We start from the raw sequence: 26,038 nt of genomic DNA on the forward strand, positions 1-26,038 counted from the left end.
TTATATTGCCAATCACTGTCACATTTAAAATAAAAAAAAAATAGAATTTTGTATCTGAACAAAATTCTATGATGATATTTCACATTTTAACAAAAAATTTGCTTATCTTGATTCTTTTACAAAAATAATTTTACTAAACCTTCACTTAAGACAGAGTGATTGATCACGATAGTGTTAATTATATATGTAGTGTATTAATAGTTAATATTTTCAAATTACCAAAAAACAAAGTAATGCCAGCTAGTTAATATTTGAATGATAGATTGTATTGCAAATAGATAGTGCTCGACTTCGCTCGAAGGTCGTCGGGCTACCGAAGCGGGGGTGCCATCCCCCCCGCAGAGGATCAAAATTGTGATGGCATGTCTTCGGATCATCCTCCGGGATGTTTCCCAGACCGTCGCCAATAGCCCATTGTGCAGCTCTAGTGCGACGTAAATTAACAACAACAACAACAACAAATAGATATGCTTAATGTATGCAAACGTTTGCATTGCCATCACGTCTCTTAGAAATGTAATATTTCGAAAAAAATTCAAAACTATTAGATAATACACATTTCATTAAATTCAAGTGATTGGAGCAACCCCTAAATATTATTCAGTTGTGTAAACTTGATTTTTTAGGCATATAGACAAGTTTGGACGCAAAAACTGAACAATTGGCAATGTATATATATATATATGTATATATTTAAGTAATAGTAGTATTTCTACTTACAAGAACAACAGTTAGTAAATCAAAGATCATTTATTACTTGACACAAGTTAAAATTTAATTCTGCATAATATTTTTTTCTTGCAAAGATAAAATGCTGAGGTTTTGCACTTAGTGCATGTTAAGATCTTTTTGAAGAAGTGAAGTATTTTGAGCCAGAAGTATTTTTTAAATTATCAATCAGTAAATAAATTATCGCATTATTTCATTATTGCTACAACTTTTTGCATTTTTTAAAAAGATATCAACCTAGGTTTTTTTAAAAAAATTATTGCAATTTGTGTTATTTGTAACATTTATCCACCAACACTTATCCACTTTCTCATTTTCAAAATTAAATGGGTGTTACTATTTCAGCCTAAAGTATTAATTTTACGGGATTTGTGACTATGCAAATTTTAAAAACATTTGGAGTGTAGATATATATTTAGGGTTAAATTTATTTTTAATTTTATTTTTATTCGTTGTTTGATATTGTTTATAAAATAAAACTCTGTTTTTTTTTTTTTGTAGCATATTTTACCCAAATTATTCAAGGTTCGTCCATCAAGTATCCATTTTTTGATCACTGAACTTGCTACTGTTTGGGAGAAAAATAACGGTAATATTTGTCACTCAATGTAAAATAATTTGTGATACATATTTGAATTACTTCATTTCAATGTGCTCACTATAAAATAATTTACTGCTCTTTCTGGCAAAAACTCAATGAGGTTGTTTCAATTTAAGTCCAAAGGTGCAGCCAAAGGCTGGTGATGCAGTGGGTTGTGACAGATTTTCGTCCTTTAAAAAAAACAACAAACAAACAATACAGTTATTAATTAAAAACTCGATGTAAATTATACTTATTCTAACTTTTTTGGAAAAATACTGTCTTTCCCGATTAGAATTCGGCAAGAACAAAGTAATGTTTATTCACAAAAAGTTCTAAAAATTCATAAAAAGTTTTTTCTGTCTAATTTTGAAAGTTTTATTGTTATCTTATTACATCGACAATTTTGGTAAATGTGTTTAGTCCTGTAACTTGGGTATTGTGTTTAAGAAAAATCCATAATAGCAAGATTAAAAATATAGAGAAAACATGGAAAAAGGCATAAAGATTTCTCATAGAAGACAAAATTATTAAAAAAATGTTTTTAAAAAATATTTACATATTTTAAAAAAAAGTTTTAAAAAAAATCAGTAATCTAATCTATTTCAGATCAATAATCTATTTCAGAATTTATTAAACAAAATGAAATTAGTTCTATCGGGACTTTTGATTTCCAGCATCTTTTCAATAGCATTCTCTTTCCTAAACTAAAAGATGTTCTTTTAACCTATTACTATGATTATAAGAATACCCTTAGTTACGATTTTGATTGTTGAGAAATTCTGATTTATTTTTATCTTTTTAATAATAAACTTTTCAATGGAAAACTTATTTTTGTTCAAATTGATGGAATACCACAAAGATCACCCTTAGCTTATTTTTTCACTATTATAAAAAAAATTTAATTCTTAATTTTAAATTCATTTTTAGATTAATTTTCAAAAGTATAGAATTTTGTTAAATAATATTTACCCTGAAGAATTAATCTTGCTTTGTAATCATGATGATAACGTTACTTTTAATCGTTTGGATTTAAGTATTAAACAAGAAGAAAATATCTGAATTGTTATTATCTGATTTATATGATAAAAGAAATTATTTTAATTTTAATATAAATGAACTAATTATATGGAATTCTAATGTTTCTAATAACATTTATTTAATACTATTTTTAATCAAATAAATAGAATTTAAAGAAATTGTTGTAATGTTTATTTATAAAAAAAAATAAAAAAAATTGACGAAGCAATAAAAACTATTAAATATTATATAAAATCGTTACGTTAATCTTATGTTATAATTAAAAAAAATTTTTGTTAACTAAATTTCTATTTTGACTATGAGCAAATCCAATTGAGACAAATCCATGGCTAAACAAATTACTGTGCGTGATTATCCACCATACTCAACAGATCTCGCTCCATGCGATTTGTACCTTGTTTTGAAAAATGAAAAGTGCATTGAACAAAACATATTTCAAGTCTGTTGAGGAGATTACGGCAAAAACAATAGACTTTCTGAAAAAGGTGACACTTAATCACCTGTAGCACTGTTTTGGACAGTGAAAAACTTGTATGCACAATGTATTGATAGGGAAAGGGAGTAAGTTAAAGGGGACTTGAAGGTATTTGTATAATGTTTTCAATAAAGTTAATTTTCTAGACTAGTCTAGATTTTTTAATTGTCACACCCTATATATAGATGTAGGTACATAGTGAAAATACAAAAATTCCTAAGACCTTGAATCGAAAACCTGACTATGCCATTGTCATGCCTAGGTCAGGGCCTCATCTTGTTATTGCCAGACAGTACCTCTGATATCCTTCTATCAATGATGAGAAAATGTTTTTATTTAGGTCAGTGTTTCAGTGCATTAATAACATGCATAAAGTTACACCAAAAGGAAAAAAAACACAGATCAGTGCTTGAATACATATCAGAAAAAAGTTTGCAGAAAGCTTTTTGTCACAGTGATGATCAGGTAATGTGTCACTATCCAATTAAACTATTAGTAAATGCATTTACAAATTTTATTTATTTTATCACCATTTTATTAGCTATAAGTCATTTGTTGTTGAAATCTGCCTTTAGTATTGTACCAGATTTCGTAACTAATGATTTGAATTTTTAATCAATATATATATATTTTTATCTGACATAATCATTTTTGTTTATTGCACAATTATCTTATTTAAATTGTTATCCTTTTTTGTTCTTCCCAAACTTAATACTTTTCTATTTAATTAACCAAACTTAATAATTATTCCAAAACATCGTTTCTATTTCATTTCAATTGAAAATAAAAATTATTAAAGCACAGATGATCAATAATAAAGAAAAACATATTTGATATTCTCAATAATTTTTTTAAAAACTATTTATTAATTTGTAAAAAATCAATAAAACATTGTTTCTATTTTTTATTAATTATTAGCAGTTTAGCGCTGTTAATACCATGGACAAAAGAAAGAAAAACATATAATAACACCAACAATGCAATTCTAAATTTATAAAGATAAGCAAATAATAGCTTTTTTTAAAAAATTTTTATTTACTTTTTCCATTTATTAAAAATATGTTTACTTATGTTCGTAAAACTAATTGTTGAGATTAATATCATTTTCAAGTTTAATTATTGTTAAAGAACAATAAGAGGTATATCCTACGATTGTTAAAGCCTGAAATTTAAATTAAGAAATTTCTTACACTCTTATTTTCTGTGTTATCTTCTAAATTGTTCATTATACTTGTGATTATATGTTATGAAAGTATTAGTTGCTGATTTATATAACAGCTTTCATTTTCGTGTCAATTTTGACTAAGAAACATGTACTGTCGAAGTTATTTTTATATTTCACTTTAGTATAGTGAATTTGTTTTTAGGTTAGACTTTCGGCATTTGGTTTACTGTGTGAGAATGTAAAAACAACAGAAGCTGTTTTGCCGGAAGATCTTGAATTGATTAAATATAGCCTTCCCTACAACATTAACTGTCAATCACCCTCTTTCAGACAACAGATGGTTGCTTCCTTGAAAAAGGTATTTTTCTTTATTATATTTTTTAAAAAGAATAATAATTATGAAAATTGATATTTTTTGAGAGTTTAACTTGGAATTTCTCACTGTATATCGTAATATCTTTTAATAATTTATAATTCTTTCCTAATATCCTAATATCTTATAATAATTTATTAATGATTTACTGATTTCTATTGATGTTGTTGTGTATTGGGAAGAAAAAATTCTGTTTAAATTTCCTTAAATGCTTAATCTTAGAGACTTTGAGAAGTATAATGGTAATTTGTTGTCTTATGCACAAGAAAATAATTAATCAATTAATCATTTGTAAAAGTAAAACTATAGATGGAGTGAAAGCAATTTCAACTGAATAGACTGAGTTCTTGAAACTAAAGGAGATAAATATGAAAACTTCACCTGTATAATGCAGCCATGTCATATCAAGATTTTTAAGCATTTAAATGCTTTGAATGAAAATTTTAATCACTTTATAAGCACAGAAATAAAGAGATTATAGCAGCTAATTGATGCCTTTGTGGTTTAAGAACATTTCTAAAATCAAAATTAATTAAGGTTGAATTCCAAGCATAACAGAGGGGAAATCACACAATTATTTTATTCTAAAAATATATTAAATATTTCTGAAAACAAAGGATTCTGCAAGAATATGCTACTTTAGCATGCACTGTGTAATTAATTGGCATAAAATAAAAGAGCTTAATTGAAAGTTAGTTGTTATTTGAATTAAATTAAATTTAATTCAATAAAATTAATTTGTTAATTAAATTGAAAGTTAGTTTAAAGTACTTGTATCAGAGGTGAAAAATAAAATCCCACATTTTTGACATGTTCTGTTATTTATGCTAAATTCTGTGATTTGGACCATCCTAATCATTAGCTCTAATTTTTTTTAATTATCACATTTCAAGGTAAAATAAATTATAAGACTTTTAAAATTGCAAACACATTTTCATTAAGTTCAAATAATGCGGCGTCATTTTGTTGTCCATCTTTTTTCGGCAATTATTACTACACAGATTTTATGAATTTTAATTATTTTTTTATTGTGATAATTATTTACAACATTCAAAGAAGGAAATAATTTGTGCTTTCCTCGCTCCAAAAAATGAGAGAATATCACCCATAATATTAGAATACAAAATTATTACACGCTCAATTAAGAGAAATAAAAAATTATATAGTTTTTTTTTGTAGATATTAGTTTTTTATTAATAAAAGTATCTTGCAGAAAGATATTAGTGCAAATTAGATATTTGTTGCAAATAGCTCGAAAAAATTCTGCCACAAGGCTCAGGGTTGTTTCCCAGACCATTGCCAATAGCCCAGTGTGCAGCTCTAGTACAACATAATTATAGTACCTACCTTTCCAGGGCTCATTTAGAAAGAAAAAAATAAACTTCATTATCGGCTTGGTTAATCGAGACTCGGTTAATCGAGACTCGGTTAATCGAGGTTCTACTGAAATTCCATACTTCAAGTTTTCACAGAGTTCTTAGTTTACCAGCGCTATTCAGCACAAGAGCATAATGCATCCAAAGAAGATGCCTGCGTGCATCTTAGTGAATATCAATGATTACTTGGAATCCTTCAGCTTTGGTGAAAAGAAAACTAAGCCATCATCCTCCATCAAGAATCTCCATTATTCCCAGGGATCTGTTTACAAGAAATTTGGGTCCGTTAATGTCACAAAATATCTTTCCATAAAAATGGACCCTTCACAAAATAATTTCTTTTAATCGGACGCTTCACAATTTTGTTTATCTTCATTATTATTTTGTTAATTTAATAAACTCTTCCCGTAAAAACATGGAAAGACGGTTCGAAACGAACTAAGTTTCCCTAAGTTTAAATTCCAAATGTAGTATAATATTTCTACTGTTACAAACATTGTGTGCACATTCTAATTAAATGATATTTTTTTTTTGTAAATAAATAATTGATCAATTTATATTTATTCATAAAATTAATTAATAGAATATTATGTAAATGAAAACTAATTTATGGCAATTTTTTAAATAAAATTTAATAAATTTAGGAATTGTTTAAGTTTACTTAATGCGTAACACATTAAAAGTGATACATAACTAAGTTGTGTTACTTAAAATATGTCAATTGAAACTATGAAAAATGTTAGTGCTTTTGTTTCCATTATTCATCCGAAGTGAATATTCTGCATTGAGCAGTATAGGCTAAATACCAAATATTTGTATGTTGCATCTCTAATTTAGTAGCAGCAATTGTTGAGCATAATCGTGTATCTATTTTCAATTTAAAAACTTCTTGAAAAGGTTTTTAGCAATTTTTGCAATAACAGGACACTATTTGCACAAATTCGCAAAAGCAGGACCCTGGTTAAAAGAATGTGACTTAAAGCTTATTTTATATTCACAAATTNTTTATAAAGATAAGCAAATAATAGCTTTTTTTAAAAAATTTTTATTTACTTTTTCCATTTATTAAAAATATGTTTACTTATGTTCGTAAAACTAATTGTTGAGATTAATATCATTTTCAAGTTTAATTATTGTTAAAGAACAATAAGAGGTATATCCTACGATTGTTAAAGCCTGAAATTTAAATTAAGAAATTTCTTACACTCTTATTTTCTGTGTTATCTTCTAAATTGTTCATTATACTTGTGATTATATGTTATGAAAGTATTAGTTGCTGATTTATATAACAGCTTTCATTTTCGTGTCAATTTTGACTAAGAAACATGTACTGTCGAAGTTATTTTTATATTTCACTTTAGTATAGTGAATTTGTTTTTAGGTTAGACTTTCGGCATTTGGTTTACTGTGTGAGAATGTAAAAACAACAGAAGCTGTTTTGCCGGAAGATCTTGAATTGATTAAATATAGCCTTCCCTACAACATTAACTGTCAATCACCCTCTTTCAGACAACAGATGGTTGCTTCCTTGAAAAAGGTATTTTTCTTTATTATATTTTTTAAAAAGAAGAATAATTATGAAAATTGATATTTTTTGAGAGTTTAACTTGGAATTTCTCACTGTTTATCCTAATATCTTTTCTGAATAATTTATAATTCTTTCCTAATATCCTAATATCTTTTAATAATTTATTAATGATTTACTGATTTCTATTGATATTGCTGTTGTGTATTGGGGAGAAAATATTCTGTTCAAATTTCCTTAAATGCTTAATCTTAGAGAGTTTGAGAAGTATAATGGTAATTTGTTGTTTTATGCGCAAAGAAATAATTAATCAATTAATCATTTGTAAAAGTAAAACTATAGATGGAGTGTGAGCAATTTTAACTGAATAAACTGAATTTGTGAAACTAAAATAGATAAAACTATAGGAGATAAAGCTATCGATGGACTGGAGTGAAAGAAATTTCAACTGAATAAACTGATTTCATTAAACTAAAGGAGATAAATATGAAAACTTCACCTGTATAATGCAGCCTTGTCATTCAACATTTATAAGCATTTAAATGCTTTGTATGAAAACTTTAATCACTTTATAAGCACAGAAATAAAGAGATTATAGCAGCTAATTGATGCCTTTGTGGCTTAAGAACATTTCTAAAATCAAAATTAATTAAGGTTGAATTCCAAGCATAACAGTGGGGAAATCACACAAGTATTTTATTCTAAAATATTTATTAAATATTTCTGAAAACAAAAAATTCTGCAAGAATATGCTACTTTAGCATGCTCTGTGTAATTAATTGGCATAAAATAATAAAAGAGCTTATAATTAAATTGAAAGTTAATTAAAACTACTTGTGACAGAGAGGAGAAAAATAAAATCCCACATTTTTGACATGTTCTTTTATTTATGCTAAATTCTGTGATTTGGACCAGCCTAATCATTAGCTCTAATTTTTTTTAATTATCACATTTCAGGGTAAAATAAATTATAAGACTTTTAAAATTGCAAACATATTTTCATTAAGTCCAAATAATGCGGTATGATTTTGTTGTCCATCTTTTTTCGGCAATTCACTACAAAGATTTTATGATTTTTAATTTTTTTTTACTGTGATAATTATTTACAACATTCAAAGAAGGAAATAATTTGTGCTTTCCTCGCTCCAAAAAATGCGAGAATATCACCCATAATATTAGAATAAAAAATTATTGCATGTTCAATTAAAAAAAATAAAAGATTATATAGTTTTTTTGTAAATAGCTCGAAAAAATTCTGCCACAAGGCTCAGGGATGTTTCCCAGACCATTGCCAATAGCCCAGTGTGCAGCTCTAGTGCGACATAAATATAGTACCTACCTTTTCAGGGCTCATTTAGAAGAAAAAAAATAGACTTCGTTATCGGCTTGGTTAACTGATTCCTTGGTTAATCGAGGTTCTACTGAAATTCCATACTTCAAGTTTTCACTGAGTTCTTAGTTCACCAGCACTATTCAGCACAAGAGCATAATGTATCCAAAAAAGATGCCTGCGTGCACCTTAGCGAATATCAATTATTACCTTGGAATCCCTCAGCTTTGGTGAAAAGAAAACTAAGCCATCATCCATCAAGAATCTCCATCATTCTCAGGGATCTGTTTAGAAGAAATTTGGGTTCGTTGACGTCACAAAATGTCTTTCCATAAAAGGGACACTTCACAAAATAATTTCTTTTCATCGGCGCTTCACAAATTTGCTTATCTTCCTTATTGTTTTGTTAATCGAATAAACCCTTCCTGTAAAAGCAAGGAAAGATGGTTCGAAACGAACTAAGTTTCCCTAAGTTTAAATTCCAAATGTAGTATCATAGGAAAATATTTCTACTGTTACAAACATTGTGTGCACATTCTAAATAAATGATATTTTTTTTTGTAAATAAATAATTGATCAATTTATATTTATTCATAAAATTAATTAATAGAATATTATGTAGATGAAAACTAATTTCAGGCAATTTTTTAAATAAAATGTTATAAATGTAGGAATTGTTTAAGTTTACTTAATGCGTAACACATTAAAAGTGATACATAACTAAGTTGTGTTATTTAAAATACGTCAATTAAAAATATTAAAAATGTGAGTAATTTTGTTTCCATTACTTGTTTGAAATGAATATTCTGCATTGAGCAGTATAGGCTAAATGCCTAATATTTGTATGTTGCATCTCTAATTTAGTAGCAGCAATTGTTGAGCATAATCTTGTATTTATTTACAATTTAAAATCTCCTTGAAAAGGTTTTTAGCAATTTTTGCAATAACAGTACCCTATTTGCACAAATTCACAAAAGCAGGACCCTGGTTGAAAGAAAGTGACTTAACGTTTATTTCATCTTCACAAATTATGAATAGTTTTTTCACAATTTTACAAAAACAGGACCTTTCACAAAATGTCTGGACAGACCCCTGATTCCATATTTCAACAAACCAACTTAACTTAGGATACCAGCGATGAGTGTAGTAATGGGTCTTTTTTCAACTAGAGGGAAGTAATAGTGTCAAACACCCAGCAAAATTTATCCTACTATCTAATTTACACTGCGCCAATTTTAACAATTTAATGTTTAGAATTAACTATTGAAAAGTACTAGAAAATAAAAAAAAGTATATGCTAATTAATGCTTATGATTTGTTCTCGGACTTGCTTGCTTTGTGACTTTTTATGACGGGAACAATGCAACTGCTCTGCATAATTATTGAAATAAGTATAACTGAAAACCTCTAATGTAGACAAAGTCCTGAATTTGGATAGGTAGCATCAATGAATCACTACTTTTGAATTTGTTGATTGACATTATAACTTGTCATTTGTCATTATAACTTGAGTAACATTATCGACAACAATTAAAAGCAAGTTATACAAATACATTTAATTTTGACATAATTTATAATCCTTTTTCTTTTTGATGCACATTTTCTGAAGCATATTTTTTTCTAAGCTTTTCTATAGAATGAAGGAGAGTAGACACTCGATGGAGAGAAATATTGCCGATAAGGACAATGAAACTTCTAAATGTCTATTAATTTTGGAAGCATATAAGGTATGATTTTATTTCAACAATTATATTTTTTTCCCATGTCTTTCTGTAATTCTTAGTTTAAATTTTAGTGTTTTTGTTAAATGTCAATAAATAGTGTAATAAATAAGAGTAGCAAAATAGCCTTAGGACAGGGAAAAATTGGGGAAATATTGGGAAATTCAATTAAAATAAAAAAAAAAAGAAATAACAGAGAAACAATGAGTTTGAGTTACCCAAACGTTCAACATCCCCCCCCCAAAAAAAAAATAAATATTTTTTTGCTGGAAATTGTGAAGAATAGTTCTTGATGCTGTATTTTGTTTTAATTTATATCAATAAATAACTGTCTACTAAAATGTTTTGCCCTATTTCTGCATTTATTTTTATTTTCTTATTATTTAAAAAACTATCTTATTAACTTATTTAAAAACTGTTATTAAAAAATTTTATCAACTTAAAAAGTGTTTTTATTTAACATTTTATAAAAAGTATTGCACTATCAAAGTTAAAATTATATGTTTTCAACATCAAGGAAACAAGTCTCTTGATGTTAAAAATATATAATTTTTTTCATGTAATAAGTTTCTGTAGTTTATCCTTATTTAAAATAAATTGTTTATTTTCAACATCAATTGCAAGTAAAAGTATATTGTAATATGTTTTATGTAAACTAAAAAGAGAATAATGATCTTTTAACCTTGAGTTACAAAAATGAGATAAATTTAAATAAATAAATAAATAACAATTTAGAGAAAAAAATCAGCGGAAAGCCATGAATTTTTTTTTTTTTTAGTGTTTGTGACATGAATAAAAATTCCTATATTACTATGTCAAATATTGTATACATTAATATACCAACTATGTAACTTCTATGATTAAATGATGTCAATTCAATACTCATATGCAAGGAACAGACTGATTTTAAAGTTGAAAATCTCAGAAAGAAAAGATGAAAAGGAGGAATGAAATAAGTGCTTTGTTTATTGTGAAAGCTGTAAACATCTTGCTATTATAGTTTATTTTACCCTTCCCATTAAAGATTTAAGAAAAAAAAAGCAATTTGACTTGCGGTTTTTGTTGATTTGTTTTTAATTGTTGAAATTCTACTCAAGAGTAACAAAAATTTATTTTCCTCAAGGTGTCAAAACATAATTTTTAATTTCATTTCAGGAATTTATTGATTGGATGATGAATTTCTTATATAAATCATTACACCCTGGTGCCAATTTTCCACGCCGAGTATCCTCCTTGAACATTTTATTTCTTATACATTCCTTTTTCATGGAATCTCCACTTGGCAAAAAAACTATTGGTAATATTTTTTCCCCCTTTCTTTGTAATATACCTTTTGAATGCTATAATCAAGGCTAAGCTGTTGATAACTTAAAATTTTTGAATTAATACCCTAAAAAATTTAAAAAAAAAGAGATTTATAATTATTATTATTTATTTATACTTTTTTGAAGAAAAAAAAAGATAAATCATGATTTATATTTGTGTGTTTAATAAAAGATGAGATTATTATTAAAATAATTATGTAACTTATGAATAACATAAAATATAAAATACAATCCTGTGACCATTTATTCAATTCTATAGAGATAGATAAAATTCATTTTCAGTTTTCAAGAACTTTAAAATTGCATTGTGTTATCAAATGTTTTTTAGTATTCTTAAAATTGAAGGGTTGTTTATTATCCATAAGCAAATGCTTACATTTTGGAAATCTTTGATCAACATCAACACTTGTTATTAAAGGATGTTTAAAATTACAAAGACGAAGACAAAATTTATTCAAATTTATAAAGAAAAAAATTAACTCACAAGCAAAAGGCTTTTAAAATGAAAATCATAATCCAAACTTTGCAAAATTATGATTGAAGAAAATAAAATGTCTCAGAAATGAAAATTTTATTTTTATAATCACCATCGTAGTCCTGGTCATAAAGAAACTTAAGTGTAATTTATTTTTTGGAATTAATTCTTCATAAAAGTGGTCATGTTATCAAAGCGTTTTACACTCATTAAAAGTCCTTTAAAAAAACTATTTACAATAACAAATGAAATTGTTATTAAAGTGAATTTGTCCTTTTAACCACTTACACTTATAGTGGTAAAATAGTGACAAAAAACTCATTTTGTAGTAGTTTGCAATAGCTTTTGGTATTATAATACTAAATGTTGATTTCAATAGAAGAGCATGATCTACAATAAGTGTAAACACAGGATTTCTAAAATAGCAGAATATTTTTTAAAGGAAAGAAATCTAAGTGGATGGTCACACAGACATGTGTTCTTTATAAACATAAAACTTCAAAATTGTAAGAAGGAAACAGGATGAAATGATGATTATCAATGATGATTACCATTTTTCACTTTTTGTATGGATACTGGAAGTGAATAAAAAAGTTTTTCATTTAGTCCTTTTCCTCATGTAAAATATTTAGTACATATTGTAACAATTATCATGAAACTTATATTGTACAATCTACTGGATTTTTTCCTATTAATGTTGGCAGCTATGTTTTAGAACATTTTAAACCATTTGTGGTCATTGTCCTCCAGGAGCAGGTCTAAAGATGTAATCATATGATTACAAATATTTTTTGTTGTTCACATAAATTACTTTCAATCGTTCTTTTCTTTTAAATATCATCAAAAGCAGCACATATCAATTGTTCATTTATTTATAGAGACTTTCATCTTATGGTCTGATTTGAAAAAAGTTTCATGCTACTACTGGATGAAAAGAGCCAGTTTATTTATTATTTGAGGCATTTGTTTTTCACAGATATTTCAGTAAATACAAGCCTAAGAATGTTTTTTCTTAAAACTTCGCATAATTTTAGATTTTAATTTTCTGTTTGCAAAGGCTTCAAATTTCTTCATCACCGTCTCTATTAGCATGAATAGTTAAGTGGGGTCCATAATGTGTTCCACTAGTGTTTATCAGTGGTCTGAACACTGCATGTAATGAAACTACTGTAGTCGTTGCTTTTTTCTTAGTTTGTAATGTAGTTCACTAATTTTTTAAAAAAGAGTAGTGTAGTCAGTAGTGTAGTGTGATGTAAAACACGACAGTTTGTTGTGGTTTTGAGAAACTACTTTTGATGTTAGTTTAGTGACAAAACAAGATTCAAATTCACCCAGTTCTTCAAATATAATTGGTGCAAGTCTTGTGGAAATTCATTAGTGTAGGCAACATCCCCATGACCGAGCATTTTAGACTAAGAAATATGTCTGGTACAAATGTACACTCGGTCAAAATTATTATATGTTATTTCAATGGAGAATTAAATTTTTCGCCATAACTCTCAGTGTTCATATTTTACATCTTAGATTAATTTTAATTTAAAGCGTTTAACACTTTACAAAATCAATAATATAAAATTTTTTATAGCCTTTCTCGTATTTCATTAACAGAAAATAATTTAAAAAGTTAAAGGTTGAAAGAGAAAAATTTGTAAAAAATAAATTAAGAACAAAAATTTTACTCATATGAACTTGATGTTTGAAGTTGATGAAATTTTGGCATTATCAAAGTTAAATTGGCTGAAGTTTTTCCCACCATCAATTTCCTTGTTAAAGAAATAAGTTCTTTACCTCCTATCCGTAGAACATGGAATGCATTTTGCTCTGATTTGCCTTTCTTAGCTGTTTGGGTTTTTCTAGTTTTGCTCTGTAATTTATTTAATTTTAATGTTTTTGTTGGTTACTTTTCATTTTCTGTTTCAGCCTCTGCTTCTATGGTTTTCCAATTTTTATTTTTCATCTTTATTTGTTTTTTCTTTGCAACTTAAAATTTTTTTGTCTTAATCTCTTTTATTTTCCTTATTCATGTCTGACAAGTCTTAGGAATGGGTGCGGTGCTTATTTTTGTGAACTGGAAACATATTGGTTGACTTTTATCATCTTCATAGTTTGTGAAGCAAATGAAGTTTACATAATTTCTGGTATAAATTTTTTTTAATTGATAACAAGGCCCTGGAAAATCATATACGTAATTACTCCCAATGCAATCTAAAATATGACAATAAAATTTCTTAAAATTTTTTTTGAAAAATCTTGTTATTTAAAACATTTTATATATTATTATCATGTGGTTGATATGTGTTTTTAATAAGTTTTTAATGTGTCAGGTGTACTTGCTAAAACAACCTATGAAGTATAAAATGTTTACTTTTTTTAAAAATTATATGATAATCATTTTTCTTATTTGGAAAGGAAAATTTTTATGTAATATGAATGATTTTTTAAAATTTTCTCCTAGTTTTCTCAACTTTACTCTTTGTTTTGCAAGACACCTATGAAAACAATAAGCAACTAGCATTGAAAGTTTTATCTTCTTCAGAATTTCTAAACTTAATGCATGATGTAAGTATGATTACAGGTGCCTGTCTTTATTGTAATGCTTAAAAATACCAGTTTTTACAAGTGTGTTTTTAAATTAAATAGATTTTCCTTTTAATTTTAATATCCATATTGAATTATCTTGTTTCTACATTGTATAATTCTGAAATATTTTACTCAAAGTACCTTATTGCTTTTTCTTATTTTTTAAGTTTGTATTTTACTCATAGATAGGTATGTGAGATTATGTGAGTAAAAAATAAATTATGTGAGAAATTTTTTTTAAAACTATGTGGACAGGTTGCAAATGATCTGAATGAAAAATAAAAATAAATAAAGGCCAATAAAATTTTCCCTGTTATGCGCAAGTTCTTTTGCCCTATTAATAGGTATTTTAAAATAAGAAAATTATAAATAATTGTAAAATTAATTTTATTTCCATGTTTTCTGTAATTATTTTAGTAAACTTGTTTTGTAGAGTTACCTTGTTCATAAAGATTAATTCTAAAATTGTTTGTAACTGCTTTACCCTGTTATATTTTTATATTTCTTCAAACTAATTCTGGAGTAAAATTATTTTGCTTTTGCAAATAAATTTTATGATATTTTCAATTACCTGAGGTAGAACTTATCTTCTTGACTTCCGAAATACAGTTCAAAATGAAATTATATAAAAAATGTTTGGAAAATTTTAAATATTGCTATTCAGTTTATTGAAACTTTAGGATATAATTTTTCCTTGTAACAGAATTGCGGGAATACTGCGACATTGTCACAGAATGTTACAGAGTTTTTGCTGAATAATTTTTCATTTGGGAAGGGAAAAATTTGGGTTTTCCTTTTCTGCAAAATTTTTCGAAAAAAGTTTTTTTTTCCGGCAGAATTTTTTTTCAAAGATTTCTTTCTTGGGCATCAGAGAGGAAAGAAATAATCATGATTTTTCTATTCTCATTTGAGATTTTTTTTTAAAAAATTGGTAATACAGTCGAACTCGTTTATAACGAGCACAAAGGGACCGTAACATGTACTCGTTAAATCCGAGTGCTCGTAATAAACGGGTCCTTAAGACAGGCGTGCAACCAGAAGAGGGGGGGGGGGGCTTGGGAGGTCAAATGATTGATCTTACTNTACAAATTTACAAAAAAATTGGATGGGAAATTTTCTAAATTTCTTCCGGTTTAAGGACGCTTATTATTGTTTACATTAGACCACCCATCCATTGCGGGAATACGGTGACATTGTCACAGAATGTTACAGAGTTTTTGCTGAATAATTTTTCATTTGGGAAGGGAAAAATTTTGGTTTTCCTTTTCTGCATAATTTTTCGAAAAAAGTTTTTTTTTCGGCAGAATTTTTTTTCAAAGATTTCTTTCTTGGGTACCAGAGAGGGAAGAAATAATCATGATTTTTCTATTCTCATTTGAGATTTTTTTTAAAAAAATTGGTAATAACTGGCTTCAGCTAGAATTTCAAATTAATAATATAAAAAAATTCAGAAATCCAGAAAATTTGAAAGATAGTTCGGTCCAGAAATGGTGTTCTTTCTTTCATTTTCTTTCCTTTAAAGAACACCATATTTTACATACACTTATTTGAGTGATTCCTGGTCTTTATTTCGGGAGTTCTGCACAAATTTTACGATTTTTAATTTATTATAGTTTAATTTATTTACAAATTTTAATTTCTGTAATGATTTACAAAATTCAAAATTTCATTTTTCTGCCTACAAAATGCAAGAATATTGCCTATAATATTAGAATTTAAAAAGTATTACTTTTACAATTTAAAATTTTTATACACTTTTGTTATACACTTTCTTTTGTAAACACAACGTTTATGTCACTTTAGATTAGTAATTGTTATAATTAAAAGTATCTTAAAGCAAAACATTAGTGCTTGGGAAGTTTATTGCAGAAAACCCGAAAAAATTCTGCCACTGGGTAATTTCTTCTCAGTTAATCGAATGCAACATTTATCTTTCAAAAATTTAAGATATAATTTCTTCTCCTTTCATTGATTGTAACATTTTTCTGTTTAAAATTTCCGATATAATTTTTTCTTAGCTCATTCAGTGCAACATTTTACTTTTGAAAATTTAGAACATAATCTCTGTTCAGTTCATCGAATGCAACATTTTTCTTTTAAAAACGTAGGATACATTTCTGTTCAATTTATTGAATGCAAAATTTTTCTTTTTAAAAAATTTAGAATATAATCTCTGTTCAGTTCACTGAATACAACACTTTTTTTCCAAAAATGTAGGATACATTTCTGCTCAGTTCATTGAATGCTGCATTGATTTTGACTTCCAGTACTAAACCACCTGACACAGTGACTGCTGGTTACTTGTTCTCTTTATTAGTATTCAGTGAAGGCTTCAAACCAGTCGTTCTAAGTCATGTGTCTCAACAGATGAAAGATGGCTTTTGCATTCTTCCCAAGACAGATTTAAGTCTTATTGAAAAAGAGGATTCTGCTTCACTGTCTACTGTGATTCTGCTGTCAGGAGAGCTCTTGAAGCAATTTAGGATAGCTCAGGAGAATCTGCTGGATGCAGCAGCTCATGCACCAATGTATGGAGCACTGAGCTGTTTGAAAACTATTCTATCTCAAGTGAACTACAGGTAATTTTCTTTATTTAGTGACATTTTAAATTAGTAATTAAGTTGTTATAATTGTTAATTAATTTACTGCACTTTTTGTTGGTGTATTAAGCAATGCACATAATATCTTTTTACCTATATCTACACTACTACTATATACACTTACCTTACCTGTTATTTTGAAGAAGAAAAAATGCGAAAATTCAGCATATTTTTTTTATGTTATTAATAAATGCAAGGAGCTAAAACAAAATGTAATACGCAAGTTTTAAGTTAAAATTTTAATTGTCTTTTTTATGTGTAAGAAACATTTAATTTGCCATCAGTTTACAACCCAGGATTATCTCGGGCAAATGAAAAGAATTAAATAGTCTTTGTATGATAGTTCTTAAAACAGGGACAACACAAAGTGATACTTTTTAGACGTCAGTGAATTAATCTGCGAGTCAGCCTTGGCCTGTGAAAGGCTGTTGCGCTTATGAAGAAGAAGAAGAAAAAGAAGACCTTTTTTTATTATTATTTTTTTCTTGCTATGTAAGTTCAGCAGCCATCGTATATACAATCACGTGTGCAGTCTCACAGTTGCAAAATTGCGAAATAAAATTTGGCAAAATTCCAATCACAGCAGATTATGATTTTTGCTTCCGATCGAGTAAAAACTTGATAAACAAAATGTTCTAACAAACTCTGCTCGAGTTTTCTCGGGATGATAAATATTTGCAATATATATGTACCTTAGTTAACTTGGGATAATCGGAGAAATGGTTAAAGAGCAGTTTTTAAGTAGACTTTATAAAATAACCATATCAGCTTGCCTAAGGCTGGTTACTTTAGAATCGTTCTACTGTATTCATATTTGCTTATTTTTTATCTTGAACTATATTTTCTATTTGAAACTTCAGAAAGAGACTGAATTTATTTCTAAAAATTTTTTTTTTCTTGAAATAAGTTAATGGAATTTAATTCCTTGTTAAATAACCTTGTTATAATTTTTATTGATGCAATGTTAGAAAATTTTGTTGTTTTCTAACGTCTATGATCACTTTCTTTATTCACAGGCAAATTTTGAACATTGAATCATCGATTCTCTGGAATTCTGTTCTTTGTGAAATTGTGCAGTTAGGTGTGCAAATTGCTGATGTTGTTGAGCCTGTTGTTTGTGATTCATCTCCTGAGGGGTATCTACCCGTGGATATTAATTCTGGTGAGTAATTTCAACAAATATATTTTATTTAAAAGAAAACTTTTATTTATTTAATTAAGTTTTCATCATCCAGGACTGCTACTCCACAAGGAGAATAGGGAAAATCTGGAAAATACAGAGAATTTAAAAATCACCTAAAGTAACAGGTAAATGCAGGCAATTAAGGAACAAGTTATTCTTAAAAGAAGATTTAAATTAAAAATATGCACTGGAAAGTCATAAAAAATCACGCAAAGTCATGGATTTCAATATTGAACAAAGTTTGTCATGAAATGTCATGATTTGAACTATTTTTTTAAAAAAAAATCATGAAAATTCATGGATTTAGGCCACCGAAAAATCTAATTTTTAAAATGGAATTTACCTCCTCCCCCCAATTTCATGGTGTTCCAAATATCTGAATTTGTAGCTAAATCCCCATGCACAGTCATTTTTGATTAAAATGTAAAATGTTTTTATCATGTTCTTTAAAAATTCTGGTGTTCTTTCAAAAAATGAGAGAAAAACAATCATTTCTAGAGCCAATTATCTTTTAAACTTCTGTGATTTCAGAATTTTTGTTATTATTATTTTTTTTCTATCAATTTAAAATTCTAGCTGAAGCAAGCCTGTCATTGGCGAATTTTTTTATTCCGAAATGAAAACAGAAAAACCAGGAGTATTTTTTTTCCTTTCCGATAAACAGGAAAAGTATCTTTAGAATGTAATTCTGCAGAAAAAAATATTTACTTTTGTATTTTTTTCAGCTATTTTATTGCTTCAACTCTTTCTTTACTCTGTTTTTTAAATTTAAAATCTATAAATATGAAGATGTAAAGTATAACAGTTTTGGTTATACTTATCATTTCAATTAATGTTATTATAATGCTTCCATAAATTTATTCTTGTGTTATTGTTGGAGAAAATAGTAACTTCGTTAAGTCATGAGAAATTCTTGGAATATGTCATGAAAAGTCATGAATTTGAAAATCTAAAATATAGCTGTAAATAGCCTTAAAAAAGGTCACAAATAATGCCAAATATACAGACTTGTTATTGTTTCAGATCTATAACAGGATTGCCACCTCACAGGGCAAACTTGGAAAATTCAGAAAATTTAAAGATCACATAAAATAACAGAGAATTTTGATTTTTTTTCTTTAGAAACTGAAAATACAGGGAATTTTGTTTCTTATTTTCGTTTTTTAAAAAAAGGTAACCACTCAAAGTGCAATTTATGGGATACTTAAGAATGATATTTCAGCTATATTAATCTAGTCCATTTATTATAGCATTATTTATTTTAAGTTTCTCTAAGTTTTTTTAATAATTATAACTGATATAGTTAGCTTAATACAGCTCAAACAAGAGCAGAGTGATTGTGTGTTTCCTATTAATATATTGTGTATAATATGTACATGTATCATGCGTGCCAAATCTCCTGTTTTTCAGCGAAGACTCCTGTATTCTACGATTATCCTGTTTTCCTGTGTATTCTCAAATTTCTGTGTATTTGTTGAAATTTTGAAGAAAAAAAAAATATTTTGGCAATAAAATATTCGTTGATGGCAAAAATACTTCTTGTATTCCTCAACAGATTTTGCTATTGCAGTACTACAGTATGTTGAGTATTTATAGTTTAAATAATTATAAATAATGGTTTGAAAAATCTTCTTTAGATTAAGAATTATATACACATTCTTTACTTCGCAATAAATGAGGTGCTTATATTATTTCCAATTTTGAATAATTCTTTTTGACTCACATGATTATGCATGATGTATCAAGACTTTACTCGTTGCCTAAAAAAATGTAGCTAGTACCTAAGATCTCCGTTATTTTATTTCTCTAATGTTGGCAGGTATATGTATAATATGCAGGGAATTTTTTCTCCAGATTTGAGTGGCAACCCTGTAAAAGAGATAGATGTGTCTATTTCCTCTTTTAGTCTATATTATTGCAGTTTTAAGCTTAAATTATAAGTTTGTTTAAAACAATGAGTTTCTTGTAATGACAATTCCATCTGTTATGAATTGTGGTTATACGGGATTTTTACTGTATAAATCATATAAATTTTTTATTGATTTATTTATTCATCAAATAATTGATTGTTTTATTCCAGAGAGTATCACCCAATTGCAATCTACAGTTCGTAAGGCTCTCAGTAGCAGGTTTTCTACCGCCATAGTTCAAGGTGGTCGTCTTTCAAAAGAGGTTTCAGACGTCGAACTCGATATAGTCAAAACGCACGCTGTGACTGCTCAAATACTATTGCTTTGTTGTTGGAGAACTCACAAAGAAATATCACTGCTTTTTGGAGAAATGTGTGAAAAAGTTCCCATTAAGAGTGAAAATGGCACAATCGGAATACTTGGTGAGAATGAAGTGAGTGTGAATTGAAATTATTGCATTGTTTTTAAATATTCCAGAGATAATTAATGACTCTTTATGGCCACTCCTCTATAATATACCATACCTGCCAACTTTTAATCCCTTCCATTATGATTTTTCCCAGTGGTATTAAAATGGAATAAAAATTTCAATTTTAAGCAAAAACATACGTTGTATTTGAAAAAGCTTAAGCTGCCTACCATAATAGTAACGCATATTAATATATATGCTTGGTTTTCTTAAGAATAGTGGTGATGAAAATCATTTAAAAATTTAGTTCATAAAAGAGAAAATGGTATATATTTACTGCCACTTTAAATATAAAAATTAAATTTTGCGCCAAATGCGTAAAAGTTGGCAGATATGATATACACTGTGGGAAGTGAGTAGTTATCGACAATGTCAACCTTCATCTATGAAAAAGTACCCCAACATAGAATGTCTTATATACGAGAGAATTGGAATTATATTTTTGTAGTGGTAGATATATACACACTACAATACTCCCCCACCAGAATTATATCTGTGGTAGAATTCGATGAACGGATACCACTAGTTGATTCATTGGTGTTTTTGTCAGAAGCAGGGAGTGCTGTATTAAGATCACCATACTTTTTTATTGCTGATCGTGAGAGCTGTATTAAGTTTAAGGTCGTCGCTCCTGTGTTGCCTTTAGCAGTAGAATGAAATTATGTGTGTTCAAGACCGAGTAGCAATGGCGCGAGGAGGTGGATAATGTCACAGTCATAAGTAACAAGTCAACTGTTCGATGTGGACCATCCATCAAAGTAGGCATGTTCAAATCGAAGTGGGAGTTTCTGTAAAGGTAGGCGTGTTCGCATCGTGTCCGAGTCACCAATGTAGGGAGAGTAGATATCGACAGTGTAAACTTTCATCTATGAAAATGTACCCCTCCATAGAATCGAGTTAACATGTCTTATATACGAGAGAATTGGAATTATATTTTTGTAGTGGTATAGATACACTACAAAACCTTACTTTGTGATAATTTCTCAAAATCATTGGCAGCTTTCTATGATTATACTCAGGGGAAATTGTTTTAGAGGGGAAATGTTAAAACATCTAAATGTTTTATGGTAATTTTTTTTAAATGACATGTAAAAGTGTTATAGAAAGCTTTGTTTCTAATTGTAAACTATTTAAAACATTTTAAATTGTAATTACTTTTACAATTTAATATCATGAAATTGGCTTTCTTGAGAAATAAAAGTTAAGAAGAGAACTTACTATGAATTTTATCACTCAGATACTCTTTGACTGATTTTGTTCAAGTTTTGCAGTTTGTCATTTAAATAATGTTATAAATTCTGTAGCTTACAGTTCAAAAATCTCTTGACCATTATTATATAAAATCTTAAAAAATAATAAATATTTATAAAAAAATATTTTTTTACTTTGAATTATCTTTGAATAAAGGAAGTTTTTAAATATATTCAAACATTTTTTGATTAGCTTGAAAACTCTTCAAGATATGACGAAATACACAAAACATTAAGATTAACACACCTACAAAACACATCCTGTTAGTTAACAGCCTAAACTTTCAACAATTCTTAAACTATTAAAGACCATATTTTCTCAAATCTAAATATGCTGTTATAAAGTTTTGTTATTTTCAGAGAAATATATTTTTGCATCTGATTTTGTATCTCAAAATATTATTTACACAAACTAATTAGCATTTGTAAGGTATTCCTGTGAACCATTATGATAGACACATTTCGTGAAAATTCAATCAACATAACAAAAGTTAGTCTGGAGGAATGTACAATGTTATTAATTTATTTAGCAATTTTATTTTAAGTGATTTCTTTTGATATTTTTATAGATTCTGTTACTGTTTAATGAATAGTTTAGTTTCTCATTTAGAAAAAATTTAACTCAGGAGTCCCCAACCCTGTGCCTACTGCTGTTTCACCGCAATAAAAATATTTAAGATAAAGAAAAATAAAACTATTTGTGTGATCTGCTATTTTAAATGAACACTTAAAGTCATCTTGAAATGATTTTGACTTATATTGTCTGACTGGTTACTCTTAAATGTGATATTATAAAGGATTTAACTTATGGAATATTAATTTCAATATGGAATATTTTTTTTCTTCTATTTCCAATGCCCACCTGTGTTAACTTTCGAAAATTCAGGTATTTAAATCAGGGTAGATTTGTTGGCCACTCTATCAGTTTCACCTTATTAGGTGAGCCCATGCTGCTCCCACAGTAAGAACAGATAGCACAGAGAATGAAAGAACATCTTTGCCTTGCTCAGGATTTAAACCCAGAACCTTTTTGATGCAAGACCAGTTCTCAGACCCCTACACAGTCCATTCGAAATATTAAATATCAAGTACAAGAATTAATTGTACTTTAATACTGCTTTGCCTTACTGTTTTTTCCTCATTAAAAAGATAATTTTTGATCACTATAATGAAGCTTTAATATTCCATTTCATTATGGAATATTAAAGCTTCATTGTAGTGTGCAAAAATTTTCTGTTTTAATGAGGGGATAAACAGTGAGTAAGGAAAAGCAGTATTGAAATACAATTAATTCTTTTACTTGATGTTTTAATGGAATTTATTATTAAGTAAAGTTAATATTTCCCTTTTTTAATTTAACAAATGTTTTTACCCTATCTTGAAATCAATGTCATTCATGCAAGAATTGGAGCATTTTGCCCTATTTTTTAAATATTTTTCTTTATTATTGAAAATAAATTTCTATTATAATTTCATTGTTCAAACAATTATTAAGTTATGAAAGTATTTTTTGTAATATAATTTATTGTTTTTATGTTGTTGTTTTTTCTCACAGAAGAAGGAATACTCTGGATAATTTTTTAATTCAGAGTACTAATTCTGAACAATTTTAATTTTTTCAACATAATTTGTTTATTGGTAAATATTAACATTTGGTAATTGTTTTAAACTAACGCTAGTTATCAATTTTTTTAAAAATTTTGTTGAAAGATGGATTAAATATAGAAACAGTTTAACTCAGTTTTTGACAACAACAAGCACCTACCCATAGCCAAGCATCTACTGTGTAACTTTGCTCCTTCAGACTTTTAGTCTGAGGCTGTCTGCTACTATAGTAACAAGTGAGAGCACATCTTCAATGGGGGTGAAATGGAGGAAAGAAGATGTCAATTGGCTTACTCACGTCGATCTCTACAAAGATTAAGACAAAACTATTCATCCCACACCCCTATTTGAAGTGACTTTTCCTCATAACCATAGTACCTGCCGCAACGCAAGATAAGTCTGGAGTTCTCTTGAAAGTCGCACTATAGCCCTATTTTTTACATGCTTACATGCATGCTTTTACATGCTTACTTTTTCTCTAACTGTAAAAATAACTCCTAACATGATGGTTACAGAAATCAATTTTCTTTCATTATTTAAAAATTGTTTTCATATCAGTTGTAATACATTTCAGGTTGCCGCTATTGGTAATTACTTCATCCGCCAAATGACTTTGGTAAAGCACAGGGGAGCATTTGAACAAGCATATGTTGGATTCGGCAAGCTATGTTCCACTCTATGGAGGTATGAGTAGTTGGTTGTTGACATATTATTTGCTTTAAAGAACAAAATAATTCTTTAATTTTTTTATCCATCCTTATTTTTTCTTTTTAACATTCAGTAGAGACATGTTCATTATTTTATAAGGATCAAAAAATTATATCTATACATACAGAGAAACCTCAGTTTAATACTGTTGGGACTGAAAAAATTACCTGCTTAAGAGAGTTGTCCGTTTACCGGAAGAATGCATTAATAACGAAGTTTAACGCCCTACATTGTTTTTAGAATAATTGCAATGATGTAGAAATACAGTTGGACCTCTATTTAACAAAGTCGCTAAATCCCGTTAATAAGTTCGTTCTTGGGAAAATTCGTTAAATAGAAAATCACATAGAATAGACTACTTATACAACACAAAACAGATTTTAAATTCATAAGCATTAGACATAATTAAAATAGCAATTGATACACCCTTATCTAGTAAACTAGTATCTACTATTTATTTTATAAGTCTTAACCATAAAAGAAATCTGAATAGAAAGCAAGAATAGAGCAAAACATTATCCAGTGTAACCCTATCATGCTACATACATTTTCAACTAAAAAAAAGAAGCTAAATTTATGTATAAAATTATAGCTGCATTTATTACAAAAGTAATTTTAAACATACATTATCACATGCATTCTTAAGTTTAATTGCTACTGATAAAATCCAATAACTTGGACAGAATTTTTTGTTTGAAATACAAACAAAAGGGGAAATTGATTTTACTGCTTTTTCTTACATAACTTTAGACAAAGCAGTAAAACTTTACAAAAAAGCAGTGACTTTGAAAATTAATTTAAGGTCATTTCCACATAAAATGCGTCAGCAAGTTTAAAATGTTCTGAAATATTTTGGAAAATATGGAAAGTGGATCGCAAAGAAAAGTTCGTTAAATAGAAAATTCACTTCGCTATTTGGAAATTATTTTACGAAGAAATTTCCAAAATGTACTTGGTTCCTCAAAAAAAAATTCTCAAAATAGAGAAATTTGCAAAATGGAAGTTCGTTAAATAGAAGTCCGACTGTATTCAAAGTATCTATAATAATATATAACTGTTCACGATGATATTTTTTTAAACTTTAAGAAATACTTTTTTCAATACAAAGAACCTATATATACTAATATCTATAAGAATCTGTATATAATCTACATACATAACTCATAAAAAAATAATATTCATTTAAAGTTTAAAAAATAGTTTTTTTTAATACAAAAAGAATGTATGAAAAAGTTTGATATCTAGTACATAGTTCTGGACATAGTTCTGGATGTAGCTACAGAGAAATGAATATGTTTTTCTTATTTACACAGACATTTTATGCCAAGTAAGAGCTTTTAGTCTGATGTCACTTGCTCAAGCAGTTTAATTTGTACGTTTACATCCCAATCATTTGATAGGAAGCGTGATAATATCTTCTTGAAGGTAAACCTGCCATGATGAACTGAAAAAATAAAGCAGCAATGCAAGGCATGATGTGGATTTGTTATATCCACAATTGATTATCAGTCAAGTGTCTGAATAACTGTTTCATTTATACGAACTCTTCACTAACTAGATAACTTTTCTCATTTTCTACCCATCTGTTTTAAATACAGTATCCAAATCGATTAGAAGT

General features: G+C 27.7%; 1 protein-coding gene across 1 annotated transcript in view; it reads left to right on the forward strand.

The window, feature by feature from the left end:
* LOC107446669 (tRNA (32-2'-O)-methyltransferase regulator THADA) overlaps positions 1-26,038 on the forward strand; it is a 69,762-nt gene that overhangs the window by 17,817 nt on the left and 25,907 nt on the right. The window contains exons 15-25 of the mRNA XM_071184494.1: positions 1,231-1,318; positions 3,166-3,290; positions 4,193-4,348; positions 7,121-7,276; positions 10,220-10,321; positions 11,471-11,612; positions 14,571-14,674; positions 16,913-17,274; positions 18,312-18,457; positions 20,559-20,821; positions 24,287-24,396. Coding sequence (XP_071040595.1) covers positions 1,231-1,318; positions 3,166-3,290; positions 4,193-4,348; positions 7,121-7,276; positions 10,220-10,321; positions 11,471-11,612; positions 14,571-14,674; positions 16,913-17,274; positions 18,312-18,457; positions 20,559-20,821; positions 24,287-24,396 — 1,754 coding nt within the window. The remainder of the gene's footprint in view (positions 1-1,230; positions 1,319-3,165; positions 3,291-4,192; positions 4,349-7,120; positions 7,277-10,219; positions 10,322-11,470; positions 11,613-14,570; positions 14,675-16,912; positions 17,275-18,311; positions 18,458-20,558; positions 20,822-24,286; positions 24,397-26,038) is intronic.

This window comes from Parasteatoda tepidariorum, chromosome 8, assembly GCF_043381705.1.
Source record: "Parasteatoda tepidariorum isolate YZ-2023 chromosome 8, CAS_Ptep_4.0, whole genome shotgun sequence".
Lineage (NCBI taxonomy): Eukaryota > Metazoa > Arthropoda > Arachnida > Araneae > Theridiidae > Parasteatoda > Parasteatoda tepidariorum.